At 37.5% G+C, this 17,531-nt stretch overlaps 1 protein-coding gene across 2 annotated transcripts in view; it reads right to left on the reverse strand.

The window, feature by feature from the left end:
• Nucleotides 1–9,260: 9,260 nt before the first annotated feature.
• LOC120631016 overlaps nucleotides 9,261–17,531 on the reverse strand; it is a 50,630-nt gene continuing 42,359 nt past the window's right edge. For both annotated transcript variants that reach the window (XM_039900406.1, XM_039900405.1), the window contains 6 exons: nucleotides 16,591–16,693; nucleotides 15,805–15,990; nucleotides 14,232–14,399; nucleotides 13,016–13,143; nucleotides 10,576–10,770; nucleotides 9,261–9,614 (listed from right to left, as the gene is read on the reverse strand). In XM_039900406.1, coding sequence (XP_039756340.1) covers nucleotides 9,408–9,614; nucleotides 10,576–10,770; nucleotides 13,016–13,143; nucleotides 14,232–14,399; nucleotides 15,805–15,990; nucleotides 16,591–16,693 — 987 coding nt within the window. In that variant the 3' untranslated portion in view covers nucleotides 9,261–9,407. The remainder of the gene's footprint in view (nucleotides 9,615–10,575; nucleotides 10,771–13,015; nucleotides 13,144–14,231; nucleotides 14,400–15,804; nucleotides 15,991–16,590; nucleotides 16,694–17,531) is intronic.

The following is a 17,531-nucleotide window of genomic DNA, read 5'->3' on the forward strand; positions in this document are numbered from 1 at the left end:
CCAGGTAAGTTTAAAGTGAGCTTTTACTTGGACCAGAGCGTGTGAGGAATCTTCTTATTCGAATTAATTAATTACGAGTAAGCCTACCTACTTGAAATAAATGAATTTCGATTTTTTTTTAATTTTGCACCATGTTTGAAAAGAGAAATATTTGACTTTGACATTGAATTCGACTTTTAATCGCCCTGTGTTTCCTGAAAAGCATTCATGTTTTCCTTATATACAGAAAATACATAAACAGAAATAAAATAGAGGGACATAGATTAATTAAATAAATATACCACGACAATACCCATATCGCCATCTAGCCCCAAAGTAAACGTAGCTTCTTTTATAGTTACTAAGATGATTGATGAATATTTTGTAGAATAACATACATAAATACTTATACGTAAAACGCACAAACACAAACATTTTCCAGTTGTGGGAACCCACGGCCTCAGACATACGGGTCGCTGCCCACTGCGCCAATCGGCTGCAAATTTCAATCAAGATTACAAGTGACATACCAAGACCAAGAACATGGCCTACCTGGTAAGTGTAAAACCATCGCCACAGACACAGCTGTTGGAATAGCGATTTAGCATCATAAAACGTTTGGTAATAGATGCATAAAGGATACTCTACGCTGGTCAGTCAACACAATTTTATTAATCGAAGCGTACAAACATTTGCGAATCAAACGTTTTATCGACACTGGAATTTGTGGGAGCGTGTTTATGCAAATTTGCCTTTCACTCAAGGAATGCTAGTGACAAACATTGGGATGGGGGGAAGCTGGAATTATTGAAATCCTTCATTCATTTGCGTGATTATTCACAGAATTAAAGTCTTATAATTTTGAATACCGTTCTTGCCTACACTTGGAGGAAATATCAATTTTATAAATTTACCTGCGACTTGCGCTGGTAATCAACAATGGCGGCCTGAGCGCTTTGACCACAACGCTACGGATCTCCTTCTGCCGATGCCGAAATTAGTAGGTACATGCATTTATATGTTCTTTTTTTTATTCCACTACAAGTTAGCCCTTGACTGCAATTTCACCTGGTAAGTGATGATGAAGGGTGTTTTTTTTTTGTTATCACCATCTCACAATGTCATTTAAAATTATTAGAAGAACAACCTGGTTAGAGCAATAATTTACACCCAAGCTTTTTTATCGATTACGTAGTCCTTTATACTATAATAGAACTTTTCCGATCATAAATTTGCGAACCCCAAAAGACTGGGAAGAAAGGAAATAAAGATAGGAGTTTAATAAGAGGGAAAGAGCAAGTGTCTAATTAGTTATTTTTAAGCGATGCGTTTTGTTTTGGAACATATTTTGATTGCCATATTGAATATAACCAATATATATACATACCTACCTATAATATACAGATAGGTACAACAGTGTCTGGGACACTGAAAAACATTCATGTTTGTCACACGAACATTTTCCAGTATTGGGAATCGAACCCACGGCCTTGGACTCAGAAAGCAAGGTCGCCGCCCACCGCCGCCCCAATCGGGTATCAGAAACAAAAGGATAACGTAATTATTTTGTTCCTAAAGTAACCCCAGAATAACTTGTAACTCGGTTAAAGTTGCTACTGACGTCACTAAAATTAACTAAGTACTAATTGTACAGTCAGCTACCAAAATAGGTGAAGTTTAAAATGTATGAAAATAGTTCAGTCTGAAAATAAGTGTCTCAACAAGCTATCTTTTTAATCTATACGTAAATGTATGTAAAGTAGTATTTATTTTTTATTCCGCTACAAGTTAGCCTTTATGACACAGACTAAGTTGGTAGAGGGTATAGGCTGTTAGAGCCTCCGCGGTAAGGCAATTATGTTATATCAAAATCAAATTCAAATTCAAAAATGTTTTGCCCAAATCGTCCCTCCCGGGATCGAACCCTGAAACTTCCCCTTACAAGCACAACGCTGACCACTGACACATATGTTGACAGAGTTCGATGGTCTTTGTTTCAGAGTTCTCGTATATGTTTTAACTCTTTATTATACAACCAAAGAGACGTGTCAGAAAAACGAGTGTGGTTGTGGCAAAATCATAACTTATCTTATACTAATACTACGAGTATGTACATATATATAAAGCAGAAGTGTTCGTTTGTTTGTTTTCTTGAACGCGATGATCTCAGGAACTAGTGGTGCGATTTGAAAAATAGGAGCATAGCACTAATGAAGAATGTTTTAAAATCGGGTTCTTTTTTCCTTTTCAAAGCTTCCTTTGAAAGTTTCGATAAAATCATGTACCTACCTATCACAAAGTTGTAACCGTTTAAAAGTTATACATAAATATTTTAAGGTTGACTTATAAGCGGAAGAAGTCGCGAGGGACCGTTAGTGATAATATAAATGATTACATGATATATATAAATATAGTTCGAAGATAAATAATACAAATAGGCATCTATGAAAGATGGAAAATATATATTTGAATACAAACTTTATGTAAATATCATATAACTAATACATTTGCCGGGGACGTCGAAGTATTCACGCTAGTGCCATTACGCTGACTCTGTCGTATGTCCGCTTGGAAACCTCCAATAAAGGCAGCAGCAAAATTCACTACATAGCAGTTTACGAGTATTCATGAGTAATGTAGCATCAAAACTCCAAAACGAATTTGGCATATTAACATAACTAATGCGTTTGCTAACTTGATAACAGGCGTTAGGGGCTCATATCCACAATTTATTTTATCCCCTGTATCGTCATATCTACCCATTACAGGGTACGGGTTCCCCCTCCTAAAATGAGAAGGGTTTAGGCCGTAGTCCACAACGCTGTCGGATTTCTAAGCGGCATCGTACTAGAACGGTTTAACGCTTGGTGGCACGTCTTTCTCAGTAACATTTAACTACCACCGAAGGCTGCCACCAGACCAGCGACATATCAGTTCTTTTTTTATAAATTTAAAATCCATATAAAAATTTTCATTAACAGGATTTGAAACTGCGACTCGCTGGCAATCGCGGCCTGAGCGCTTTCTCCAATTAAGCTACGGCTCTCCTACCGTTGATGCCGAAATTAGTATATGCCTTTCACATCAGTCTTATAGCGACTGTTGATAATTCCTCGAAGTGTAGGTAATAAATAATAATAAATAATAAATATACTACGACAATATACACATCGCCATCAAGCCCCAAAGTAAGCGTAGCTTGTGTTATGGGTTCTAAGATAGCTGATGAATATTTTTAAGAATATAATACACATAAATACTTATAATATACGGATAAACACCCAGACACTGAAAAACAATCATGTTTATCACACAAACATTTGTCAGTTGTGGGAATCGAACCCACGGCCTAAGACTCAGAAAGCAGGGTCGCTGCCCATTGCGCCAGTCGGCCGACAAGGCCGTAGGTAAAAACACTAATAAAAATTATATCAGCTCCTGTCTTGCAGTGCCAAATTGCAGTCAAATATGCTAACTATAGCACTAGATCAAAGAGGTAAAGGTAGGTTTATAATATAATACTACGTAAACTCTTCTATATTTTTAAAGGAAAATTGTATTTTTTGATGTTGGACGTGCACGGAAAATATGTTTGAAATAGTTTAACTCGCAGCTTAAGTTTTTGTCCCCGGAGTGAAACGAAGTTGGAGGGACTCGGTCGCCATTTTTCCAGCCACTTGAGCAATTTGTTTGGAAAATTGACTAAGTTATACAGTTAATAAGCGGGGATAGTCTAGTGGTTTGGAGTTCGGGGGCCGAGTTCGAATCCCAGCATGCACCTATTACTTTTCTAAGTTATGTGCGTTTTTAGAATTTCAAATACCACTTGCTTCAACGGTGAAGGAAAACATTATGAGGGAACCTGCATGCCTGAGAGTCCACCAATCCGCATTGGGCCAGCGAGGTGGACTACGGCCTTAAACCCCTTCACATTGTAGGAGGAGACTCCTGCAGTGGGCCGCTAATAGCTTGATATGAAGATGATGACGATATTACGAAAGTTTAATTTTAAAAAGACGGCTGAGTAGCGCAGTGGGCAACGACCCTGCTTTCTGAGTCCAAGATCGTGGGTTCGATTCCCACAACCGGAAAATTTTTGGGTGATGAATGTTTTTCAGTGTCTGGGTGTTTATCTGTATATTATAAGTATTTATGTGTATTATATTGATAAAAAAATATTCATCAGCTATCTAAGTACCCATAACACAAGCAACGCTTACTTTGGGGCTAGATGGCGATGTGTGTATTGTCGTAATATATTTGAAAAATAGTTAACGCAGTGTTTATACAAGTTGTGTCGCGATTATTTATCGCAGCGGAGTGTACCTCGTCTCCAGCGAGCGCAAACTGTGATTGCATTTTAATAATGCAAGTGTGAACACGACGCCGCCGAGCCGTGCCGAGACGAACGACGAACAAGCGAGAAGATGCTAACTTAATTAAATTGGCATCTTCAAAACACGTCTGTCTACCAGTAGGTGCAATATGTACGTACCTAAACCTTGACTTTCAAAAGTCAAGTATTTCTTGAGAGAGAACGTTGTTTGACGAACTCCCTGGCGCAATTTTGAGAAGGAGGTCCAATAAGTAAATATTTTTTATTTCTCAAAAAGAACACAATACTTCACTTACAAGTGTTGGCTAATGACTGATAGTTCAATAACTTATTAGTTTTTTTACAATATTATTTGAATTATCATTCTTCGCTTAGAACTTAAAACTTCTAAAACTAAATCCATTTCAGGTAACACAGGCTCATTAAGAACACACAGAAACCGTGTACTCGACTTATTTTGAAGTGACAAAAAACACTCCAATTTAGCAGTGTTTCTCGAACAGGCGATTGGTCACTTCATACCATGTAGCAGCTGACATTAATTATGTTACCTCTTATGTTCTAAAGGTTTGCCAAAAAATGTAAAAAAAAAAGAAAAATGTTTGTGACTAGCTCACATTATTCCCCGTTTGTGATGTGAGATGTGCGCTGGGTGTTTTCACTGTTTTTGGACACAATGCACTGCAGTTTCATTTATTTCAATTCCTAAATATAATTCTTGTTAGAAAACACATAATAATAATCACATAGTAACATTGCACTGCAATAATGGCCGAAAGAGGGTTCTGTATATTCTTAATTCTGTGCAAAGGCTACATTTTATCACAGGAAAACAAACGCATGTTATAAAACTATAAACGAAGAAAAAACGCATGCTAAAGCTAGCACCTGGTATTTCCCTGGTCTGATTTGGTGGCAGGCTTCAGTGGTACCTAAATGTTACTGAGGAAGCGCCTAGCGTGTTAGCGTTCTAGAAGGTGCGATGCCGCGTAGAAACCTATTAGATGTATTTGTTTAACTAGTATATCCATTACAGGTTAACCCGCTACCATCTTAGACTGCATCATCTACCAGTCAGTGGCAGACGGTAAGTGGTGAAATGAAATGAAATGACATGAAAATGAAAATGAAAAATGAAAATACACTTTATTGTACACACTTACAGAAATTAAATTATAAACAACAGAATAAAACACAGGTGCAATGGGCGGTGAGTCAACAGTTGATACTGGATAACGTACCGGAACGCTAAATCACTTGATTCACATCTTTCTCGGTAGGGTGGCAAATAGTAAAAAACGGGCACCCACCAAACCTGGCCTGGGAAAATTAAAAAAAATTAATGTTCTAAATTGCATCTGCACGGCTAGCATGGGCAGGAGACAATTACCTCTCCGGGTAAAGGACAAAAAATTATCTTCTCCAACAGCTTTATCAACTCTCAGAGCCTTGGTGCACAAGTGGAAATAATATCCAAATAATGTATATGTAAACTTCATCTATATAAACTTCATCTATTCCATGTTTCCGAGCTCTTTTATTTAGGAGGTGGACACGTAAATTACATCCTTTTTCAGGGGAGATTAGTTTTAATCTCCCAATTAAAACTAATTGGGAGATTTAAATTTTTTCTCCTGGGCTTGTATCCGTACTGGTTGGCCCCTGGTACGGACCCCCGCTGGGTCACTCTAGCCAGCCGAGCTCACTCCAGAAGCTTAGCAGGCCGCCCAGGTCGCCAAGTGTCCTAAAAACACTTACCGAAGTAGTTGTAAAAACTTGGAATTGTAAAACTAGTTTTACTCAGCTGTAATGTGCAAACGTCATTAATCAACTGTCCGTACCTCATTCCGATTCGTTTTCAGTAACATTATTCCAAGCAGAGTGATAATTACAAACCACCGCATCAAAACGTGTTCAGCAAACACGAGAACCCAGAAATTCGCGTGGGAACGCTCTGCAAACCTATTTACTTAATTAACTAAGGCAAACGGAATAAGTGGCGTGTTTTTTATACCCAAAGAGATGATAACCATTTCGTATTTACAATGTTTACCGATCAGTTGGTTTAAGATTTTTTTTTTGTAATCTTACCTAAAAGTAATTTCAACAATCCATAAAATATTAATCTTGAGTGGAGAATGCAGTAAAGCTTTTCTTTCCGTCGTCGTGTTCCTTATTGCTGGTGGTTGTGACCTCTAAGACAAGAGCTAATGCTGATATGCATCGAATAAAAAAAGAATATAACTTCTTTTGTATTATACCAGATCACCAATGTTACTGGCGTAAAGTTATCTTAGTTAAAAAGTAAATTACAAACGCCTGCGACTTTACCCCAAACTCAAAAAAGGATCATTGCTATTGCTTTTTTTCAGGAGTCCTAAAAATTTTTGAGTGGCCTTAAAAAGCTTTAGCAAAAGTTACAAGAGATTGCTATTGCATTTTTTCAGGGGTCTCATTAAAGTTTGAGTGTCCTAACAAAAATTGCTTTAGCAAAACTTGCAAGAGATCTTACTCAAGTCAAGTATACGTTTTTACTATTATTACTAACTTTAGATAATTTGCACCCACCCAAAAAATGCGGTAAGTCTGCGATTACCGTGGTATTAACATTAAGGTGTAGCAAAATTACTTTGTTTTCACGTCGTGTTGTCTTGGTCATATAAAAAGTGATGTCTAAGTCAAAAATATCTTTATTCAAATAGGCCCGGCCCGGCCCATAGGTGGCACTTTCGATGCGTGCATTACATGAGAATTACACGGTAGTGCTACGTGCACTCCTATACATCCATTCCCATGACGCCGCGCCTCGCAACCACGGTAGTTGCACTACGCTCTCCCATCTGTTACTGTCCCCCCGCGTCGCTTTTCCAAATAGAACTGAACTCTTAGAAAAAATGTATGTTTATGTGTAGGTATGGCTGGCGTTATACACCTCTCATTATCTCACATACTAAAAAAACAGATAACTTTTAGTTTACGTGTACTGTGTATCTTATTATAGACTTAACATTTCGGCTATACTGTAATGTTTAGTCTATAAAGAGATTATTATTAAAATTTCTATAAAATGACTGTTTTTGCAAAAAAAATGTAGTTTAAATAAATTTCTATACATGTACACGGAATTGGCAAAATTGTTAACTTAAAAAGTTCGCGGGTGGTTTGAAAAAACTGATAGGAAATGTGTAGTAAAACAGTGATTATTAAAAAGGGCTAGATTTTATTTTCAACGTCTATATAACAAATAAATTAATTAATAAAATACAGTTATATACACACTTAAATTTATGTTTTTAACTATGGCGAAGTTTGGAAAGTTAATATTGATAATTCATTATTTAAAGCATAATTTAATATTATATTACATCATTTTTTTTATACACCAAGATCCTAGCTGTGAGCTTTTCTAAGAACTCATAGAAAGAGAGAAAAGTTCAATACATTTATAGGGAACCATACACGCGATGCGACGTCACGTGGCGTCTATCGATCTGGGGACCAAGTGTGGGATTTCCTTTCTACGTTTACTTATTCGACTTTTGTAAGTTAACTATCGTTCAGCATTCAAACCCTCGTTATCCAATTTTTGCAATTAGTAATATTGAGTTCACTGCTGCTTACTATCGTTCCATCCGTGATCGCTGATTGGCCGAATGCCCGGTGGCACAAGGCGCCACCAGCGCTCCTAGCGGTCGGAAGCTCATAGACTATCGCCATTATTGTTCGAAACAACGTTCGTTCCTAACGACATCCAAAATCAAAACCGCCCCCGTATAAAAGAATTGCCCCCGTCGTAGTTCAAGTCCTTCTCTTTATGAGTTCTGTGCTGGGCCGTGATCAACCAGCTGGAAGACGACTGCTGCGTAACCTGGACGTTCCACGTCCAGGTAAATCTGGAGATGGACTTACCATCGAGATAAGAATCCCCCAACTATGACTTATATGGTATAGAAAAAGCCTGTTTCCCAGTATTTGACGGCCGACTAGCGCAGTGGGCAGCGACTCTGCTTTCTGAGTCCAAGGCCGTGGGTTCCATTTCCAGAACTGGAAAATGTTTGTGTGATGAACATGTGTGCTTTTCTGTGCTGGGTGTTTATCTGTACATTATAGGTATGTATTTATGTCTGATATATATTATTCCGAAATATATCCATCAGTCATCTTAGTAGGTACCCATAACACAAGCTACGCTTACTTTGGGGCTAGATGGCTATATGTGTATCGTCGCAGTATATTTATATTTCGATAGTATTAAAATCGTAGTTAACTTTCACGCGATCGAATAGGTAGGTTCGATTTGGTCAAACCATCTCCTTTCTACCATCGAACGGCGAGGCACCGAAAGAATCTGTACCGTTACGTGGTTGAAATACCATCAACACGTACGAAGCGTTTTGCTTCTTCCTTCCCTGGAATTCCCTCCCATCTTCCGTCTTCCCTGATACCTATAATCTGGGTACCTTTAAATCAAGAGTGAATAGGCATCTTCTAGGCAAGCGCGTTTCATCTTAGGCTGCATCATCATTTACCATCAGGTGTGATTGCAGTCAAGCACTTGTTTATATATTTATAAAAAAAAAAAGGTAAACGTAAGAAGAAAATGTCACGTTTGGTACCCAGAAGAAAGGCATGACCATCCTTCGCTGAAAACATGACGTGCTCAGAAAAAGCTACCGTGATCATCGGCAGGCTACTTTTTATCCTTTGTAATCAGTCTATCCCGCGGGAATTGTAAAAAACCGTAATAAACGCGAACAAAGAACGCAACAGCCAGTTGATCATGAAGCCACGTCAATGCACAGTATTAAGCACATATATACGAAACACTCCACTTTTGTAGTGTTTCGAACAGACAGTTACTCAATTCATTCCAGTTGAGAATAATTATTTTACCTCTAATGTTTTAAACGTTTAGCATAAAATGGGAAAACTGGGAAAAGTTTGTGATCTAGCAAAATTCCGCGGGTGTGAAATGAGACGTGCGCGGGGCATTTTCTCCGTTTATGGACACACGCACTGCATGCAATAATGGCTGAATGAGGGTTCTGTATTTTCTTAATTCTATGCGTCAATGAGCTACAACATTTGTGTCTTAAGAGTCACAAGGCACTTGAGTATATCGTAAGCACATTCCAATGTTCTCTTCGGGGTTCTGCTTGAAGGTGGGCGCTCCGAAGTGCATGGACACCGCAAAGGGCGAGATGGAAGTGTCCACCCTGCAGTCTTGCGGCCTCACTCCTGGACAGAAGAAGTTCCCGCAGTGGTGGGGGTCGCACACTCCTGGACCGAACAGCTGGGACTGTGAAAGGAGTTAATTACCAAAGTTTTAACTTGACCATGACCTTGATTCTCTATGGAATTAAAGTATTTACCTTACCTATAACGGTCTACTGCTAAACTAAAGGTCTCTCCCAACAGGAGCCCAGCCCGTATCTGTCATCATAATCAAGCTGGGCAGACGTTTATTTGTGATCTACTGATACTCGTAAATGCTATGCTAAATTCACCAACACAAAAATGATTCGTTACATGGCTTTAAAGCTTTCCGGATTTTGGCGAAATTTTACGTAGAACTTGCATCCTTGAGGATACACAAAGGATACTCTATTTATACATTGCAGAAAAGAGCGCTGTAAGATCAATATATGAACTTGAATCACGCGAATCCCTCCGTAAGAAGTTTAAAGTTCACACAACATATTAGTCTATTTAACAAAAAGTGGATATAAACAGTTAACTTACAAGAAATGGTCATAAATTAGTGGTATCTGCATATCGTCTGCGAAAGGTACTAAAGTCATTTGCGGGATTGAGTATCCGCTTTTATAATATGGACTATATATTGGACAATATAGTAATTTTGGACCTACCAATGCATAAGTTTAAAGAATATGTTAAAACACATTTAAATCAGCGAGGTTACTACACAATTGATGAATTGCTTAATGACAAGGTTGCTTGGAAGCATCCGGCTCCGCTTTCGTATCGCACAAGATAGAAAAATGACTGTTAAAATGTCAATAGCTGATGTTGGAACAGAGCAACTGCTGAGTTTCTTGCCGGCTTCTTGTCGGTAAAATCTGCCTTCCGAACCGGTGGTAGAGTCACTACAAACAGACAGAAATAAAATTGAAATAAATGAATTTTGAATTCTGAATTGTTTTATTAACTGTAGCTAGAAACTATGCACTCTCCCGGGTAAAATGATGGTTCCTGTGAGAATTTGAAAAACAGTGAGTATCTAAATAAAATCAACTTACCGATACGAAGTATTCGTTCTCGCACGGTATAGTGACTCTGTCAGTGCAGCGTTGTCTCCCGAACCCGCTGCCCACGTAGTTCCCGTACCCGTAGTACTTGACCTTCTCTTCGCTGTAGTGCTGCATGTAGGGGGACCAGCTCCAGAACGCCCGCCGCGCCCTCTGCCCGCCAAACGGCCAGATATAGCTCCATATCTGTTACGAGGGTTAGGGGTTAGCTAGCTACGGGGTGCTACGGGGTACTACGGGTAGTATTAGAGACGATGTTAAAGTTCAGATCATTGTTAGACATAGGTATACGAGACTAGTAACAGTTAATTTCGAATTTATTGTTTTTAATTAAAAGTAATGACATAAATAAATACGACAATACACACATCGCCATCTAGCCCCAAAGTAAGCGTAGCTTGTGTTGTGGGTTCTAAGATGACTGATGAATATTTTTATGAATAATATAAATAAATACTTAGAATAAACATATAAACAACCAGTCACTGAAAAAATGCTTGCTCATCACACAAACATTTTCCAGTAGTGGGAATCAAACCCACGGCCTTGGACTCGGAAACTACGCCAATCGGCCGTCAATGACATATATTCTAAGTTTACTTTAATGACTAATGTTATATTATTATTTTTATTATTATTATATATTTTTCGTTAGTTTGTATTATAAATCTTTTTTGTTAATACTAAGACAATTCATAATTGAATGAATGAAGGAATACACTTTTATTATACACACCAAAGAAAAAAAAGTAGTTACAGAGATATAAATCCATAATTCCGTGTTAACAACTATTTAATTTGATCTTAGCATTAAATGATGAATCTATTGTTATTATAATAAATTGTGAAGAACTTCCTTAATTTAATCTCAATACTGTAACATTTTTGATAACGTGAATTAATTATAGACCAACTGGTAGAATTAGAAATATATATATATAGAATTCTATATAATATTATAAAATCTCAATGTACTATGTATTCTTGTGAATAAATTATTATTATTATAGCTCAGCGAGTCGCAAAGCTGGAGTATAAATGGGCAGGGTATATGTACCCCGCCCATTTATACTAGGAGAACTGATGGACGTTGGGGTTCCAAGGTGCTGGAATGGCGACCCCACAAAGATAAACGCAACGTTAGTCGGCCCCTAAACGAGTTGCTGGGAGCCGCTGGAAACAAGCGGTCCAGGACCGTGGATTTTGGATCTCCCTACAAAAGACCTATGCCCAGTAGTGGACTTCAATCGGTTGAAGTGATGCTATTTTTATTTAATGCAAAAAAATAAGAAACTCGATTCCTCCGTAAGAGAGATAAGAGAGGCCGAAGCCTTAACCACTAGGCTATCAGAGCTCCACTAGGCTATCACTCATGGTTAACAATATTAATATAGTAATATGTTATGAAAATTAAGCTTTATTTGCAATACTCCGCGGGAAGCAGTATGGTGTAATTTATAATTTCTTCAATCTTTATACTTCCACCCTTCCCCCCATTATATTATTAAGACACTTATAAATTATTCATTGTAAAGTCAACATCTCCTGAGGATGCTCCGTTGTCGGAGCGAAACGTGCGTAGAGAACATTGCCGAATATCGGTTTGGTGTGGAGTATAAATATTGAAGAAATTATAAAATACACCATACAGATTCCCCTGCCAAAATTTTGATCAAATATGTATTGATTATGCACCGTCATAATTTTAGCTTCTTTAAATTTATCTCTTGGGGCCATTTTTGCACGAACAGCCCTCTTCTGCAGTACAAAATAGAATCAATATCAGCAGCATTACCCAATAATAAAATGCCGTAGGACATAATGCTGTGATAATAACTAAAATACAAAAGCCTGGCAATTTATATATCTGTCATACGTATCTTTTTAACCACTCATGCTGTAGAGCTGAGTCTGTTCGATAGATTATTTATATGTGGGCCCCATTGTAGTTTAGCATCTAACGTTATACCTAGAAATATTGTCGTATCCACCAGATCCAATTCAACATCACCTGCTTTTCGCAGAGTATAGCAAATTAAGCTTAATCATAATATATTTCATAATATATATATTTTTAATTCCACAAATTTACGCCTGCTTCTATCCGATATAATAATATGTTAAATATTGTATAGAAGCAGGCGTTACTTTGCGGAAATCCATGATATATTATCAAAAGGTGGGAGGGGCTTAGATAGATTAGGTGGGGGTCAGAAAGGTATAAAAGGCGACACATTTGGCGAATTTTTCTTCTTTGATGTTGCTCCGGTTTCGGAGCGAAACGTGCGTAGAGGGTGTATTGCCGAGGATCTGTGTGGTGTGGAGTATAAGGATTGAAGAAATTATAAATTACACCACAAAGATTCTCCTGCTTTTCGCGGAGTATAGCAAATTAAGCTTAATTTTGATAATATGTAAAAACTCAGCTTACCCTGGAAATTATACTAGGTTGCGGAGTAGAAGAAGTTTCATCGATTTGTGGATCTGCACCAGAGCCCTCTTCGCCATCCTGACTTTGTTCGTCATCGACCGGCATGATTTGATCCATTTGATCCGTACCTTTAAATTAATTTATTTATTAAATTGACATCAAACCTAAAAAAATAATAGACCAGGGTAGAAGCCTTTAAAAATAATAAAAAGTGAAAAAAAATAATAGCAACCACCAACTAATAATGCAACCCATTAGAAAAGGAGGGGAATATTATAAAAATGAAAGGATAAATAATTTACGGGCGATCTGAGGTCGGGAAGGGGATGGGGGTGAGTTTTTAAGGGAAAAAACGGTTTTTCTCGATTTCCAAAGTTTAAAAGTCCTATCGCACAAAGTCTAACGGTGAAGTTGTAGGTAATAAAAAGATCTATAACTTTTGTATTTCCACTTTTTTCACATAACCTCAAAATGTATGTGAAAAATTCTAAAAACCAATTTTGGTTTTTTATTTATATCTTTTACAATTTTTTTTTTTAACGAAATTTGGTGAAAACTTACCTTTTTATGTTCCAAATACCCTGTAATTTATTATTTTTTTTGGTTTTAAAAATTATCGACCCTAGTCTATAAATCATACTGGCATTTTTAAGTCCGCCGAAGCAAGTAGGTAAATACAGAACTCAGTGGCGTGCACCGGGTTCCTTACCAGAGTAAGCATTCAGCAGGTCAATTATATAAAAAGGACAAAAATTCTCTGTCTATTCGAGTTATATATCAATTTTATATTAATTTTTGCTTTTGTGCACGTATGAAGTGCCACGCCACTGGCAAAATTTATAATTGTCCGGAGTCTAAAAGTTAAACTTTATGACTAATTTTAAAATGATAACAACAAATATCTAAAACAAAGAGATTCCTGAATGAATCAACGCACATTATCAAACCAAAGGTGTCGCGTTAAATTTGGCATACAAATAGCTTTTATGTAGACGTCTGCTAGGAAAAAATTGTTGCAAGGCAAAATAGGGGTTTAAAATGTATATGAAAATCACACTTTACAAGAGCGAAGCTGCGGGCAAAATCTAGTCAAACTATAATTCATTACCTAACTCAACAACAGATGGTGAAAAGTCGTAACTGAGATCTCCATCAATTTATATAAAAACTAGTGAAGTTCTCATACTAGGGTCCCATAGAATTATAAAGTACTCACTTAAAGTGTCCAAAGGACTGTCGCCTCTAGGGCCTATCCTGAAAGAGCGGTTATCGCACGGCGTATAACGTATGGAGCAGAACCCTATGTTTCTTCTGACACAAGCTCTGTACTCCTGAGCGGCGAGGTGCCGACCGTTGGAAGCGTAGTTGAAGGTCTTTATGGTGCCTAGAAGGAGAAGTATTTATTTGATATATTTTGGCGGCACGTCATAAACGGTAGTAACTAGTAAAGGCCTAAAAACAAGATATAGAACTAAGTACTATTTCTTTTTTCTTAATGTCTTTCCCATTTGTGTTTTGTTGCAAAAACGTTTTTTTCTATTTTACAACGTGTAACGTAATTACAAAATACGGTTGAATGCTGATGCATAAGTATAATTTATAAGGAATCATCCTGTGAAAATATTAAATCAAAAGAAGCATATTTATTTTTCCATACAAACGAATTCAAAACATTTTAAGTGTTGTACTTTTGACAACCCTATTGAAGATAAAAGACCGACACGGGCATGGTACCTGCACTACAGGGGTCACTTGATTTTACATTTGCATGTGATGTTAGGGCTGTATCTGATTATTTTAGTAAATACTATGATAACGGTTTACTCAAAAACGATTAGGGTTTCGGTTTCACAGATATGTCTCAGAAACAGTAAATAATTTTTATTTATTTATTTATACTCTTTATTTGTACACCACTCACAAAAACGAGACAAAAAAAAGAACAAACACAGGAAGAATGAAGCAGGATACAAAAGGCGGCTTTATCGCTAAGTAGCGATCTCTGCCAGGCAACCTAACGATTAGGAAAACTAAAAAGAAAACAAATAGGTGGGGTACACTATTTAGTACATACATACGAATATCTACATACTAATACATAAACCAGACTACACAAATAAAAAAAAAATACTATTGATAAATATATAAAACTAGCTATCCCCGCGAATTTCATTTCGCCTTAGTATATTTTACATCTCAATGACTTCTTAAAGTACCATACATAATACTCATCTTACTCCGGAACCTGTCTATAGGTCACATCAACAGTTTTACGATTAGGTATAGACAACTTGACGTGCGCTGTCAATTGTATTTTGTTACTAATGAACGGCTAGATAATTGTTTTGATTTTAAATTAAAAAAAATAATTGTATTTTATACTTATTCTCCTATTCCGGATTAACAGGAATCAAAGAAATCAAAAATAATGAAAATCGGTCCATCCGTTCTCAAGTTATAAATGGTGTAACTAACACGACTTTGTTTTATAGATGTAGAATATAGATATATATATAAGGACTGTCGAACAGGATAAACAGTATCCTATGTCCGTCTCCTGGCTCTAAGCTACCCACCTACCAATTTTCAGCCATATCTGTACAGCCGTTCTAGAGTTATAAGTAGTGTAACTAACACGACTTTCTTTTATATATATAGATAAATATACTAATACACATCTTAATATACCATAAATACTTAAATATGATACTTAAATAATGTAATGTAAAGCCTCTGAAGTATTATTTCCGTTTTGATTTACACGTTGTATATATATTTGACTGACTGACCGTTGTTCTCGATGTGGAACTGCAGGCAGTTGTGCGGCGAGGACTGAGCCAGCGGCATCTGTGCCAGCCGCAGTAGCCAGAGTCGAGGCATTTCCCTGCCACGCATGCGCACAACAAGTGGTGTGGCCCTACTGTGGGGCAGCTCTCCCGCTTCCCTGGTCTCGCTGCTTGACAGAGTGTAGTAGACTGGAAATAGACGTAAGTGTGAAGCAAACTGCAAATGTTTGTGTGTAGTAAATGAAAATATTAAGAATAAGCAGGCTGAAGAGACAGTGGGTGGGTCACGTCTGTCGTAGAACCGATGGCCTTCGGTAGACGTGTTCTGGAATATAGACCGCGCACGAGTAGGCTCATTGTGGAACGACCTCCAGCCCGTTGGACAGATGACCTTATAAGACAGCTGGAAGCGGCTGGATAAGAAAGGACCGGAAGTAAATTGGAAATGGACATAAGTGTGTAGTATACTAGAAATACTGGAATTATGTATGCACGCAACTGGTGCAAGGGTACGCAAGCAGGCAGGGTAGACAAAAACTTCAGGATAGGCAATGTAAGACTAGAAAGCCTACTCTAAAGTTTTTATAACTCGTATTGAATGTGCTCTACTTTAATTCCTTAAATTAAAAACGCGCTTAGCTCCGAAAAGTTAGAAGCGGGATTGAAATTTGTCATCCGAGAGCCTGAAGTGTTAAACTTAGGATATAACCGCTCTTTCTGATTTCTTAGTAACGATGAAATTTGAGACATCGATCAGAACCATAATTCAACAAGTGGTTTTATACGTACTATGTTGTCCGTGGTTTTGTCCGCAAAGCGTAAAATTTGTAGCTCCTTCTCCTAAGACCATTTCATCTTCATCGCATTCCCCTGTTAGACGGTTCGGCTGACCCTGTACATAAAAAACTAGTAACATGACTGGATCCGATTTCAGAATATCGCTAACAAAACCGTAACCTAAAAGGGACGCTCCGTAAACTCTTCTATCTCTATTTTTATTTGCCTGAATAAAATTAAACAGTATCCAAAATAATCAGTAAACAGAAAAAGTACAGAAATTTCTGGTAGAATATTAAAAACCAAGCGAGTGCAGGTTTGCATAGTTAAGTAGTTACATAGTTTTCACTTCAAAAAACTCTTGTGATTCGGTATAATGTGCATTTATTGCTATTAACGAGGATCTGGACCCAATTAAAGACTGAGCTGAATCGTTCGGCCTACTAGCCAACCCAAATAAGTCACAGGCTATGATCATTGGCAGTAGACCGCTAAGGAATCGTGTGACTTTAATGATTTGCTTCCGATTTCTTATAACGGTGTACCACTTGTGTATTCGTGCACTTCTAAAAATCTAGGACTTATAATTGACAGTAATATAACTTGGTCGGCTCATATAAACCAGGTAAATAACGTATGCACTATATCGTTCACTCATTGAGGAGGCTGCAGAATTTTTTTCCGCTTCATACCAAAAATTAAGTTGGCCCAATCTTTATTGCTTCCACTACTTGATTATGCCGACGTCTGCTATTTGGATGCCACTGAAAGGCTACTTGACAAACTTGAAAGTCTTCAGAAATTGTGCATTCGCTTTATCTTCGGATTGCGCAAATTCGCGCACGTTTCTGATTTTCGTCGTCAATTAAAGTTTTCGCCGGAATGTGCATATTTTACCGGTCCTTTACAACATCCTTTCTAATTCTTCTTCTCCTGGTTATTTGTGTGAGCGT

This window comes from Pararge aegeria, chromosome 17, assembly GCF_905163445.1.
Source record: "Pararge aegeria chromosome 17, ilParAegt1.1, whole genome shotgun sequence".
In the NCBI taxonomy this organism is placed as follows: domain Eukaryota; kingdom Metazoa; phylum Arthropoda; class Insecta; order Lepidoptera; family Nymphalidae; genus Pararge; species Pararge aegeria.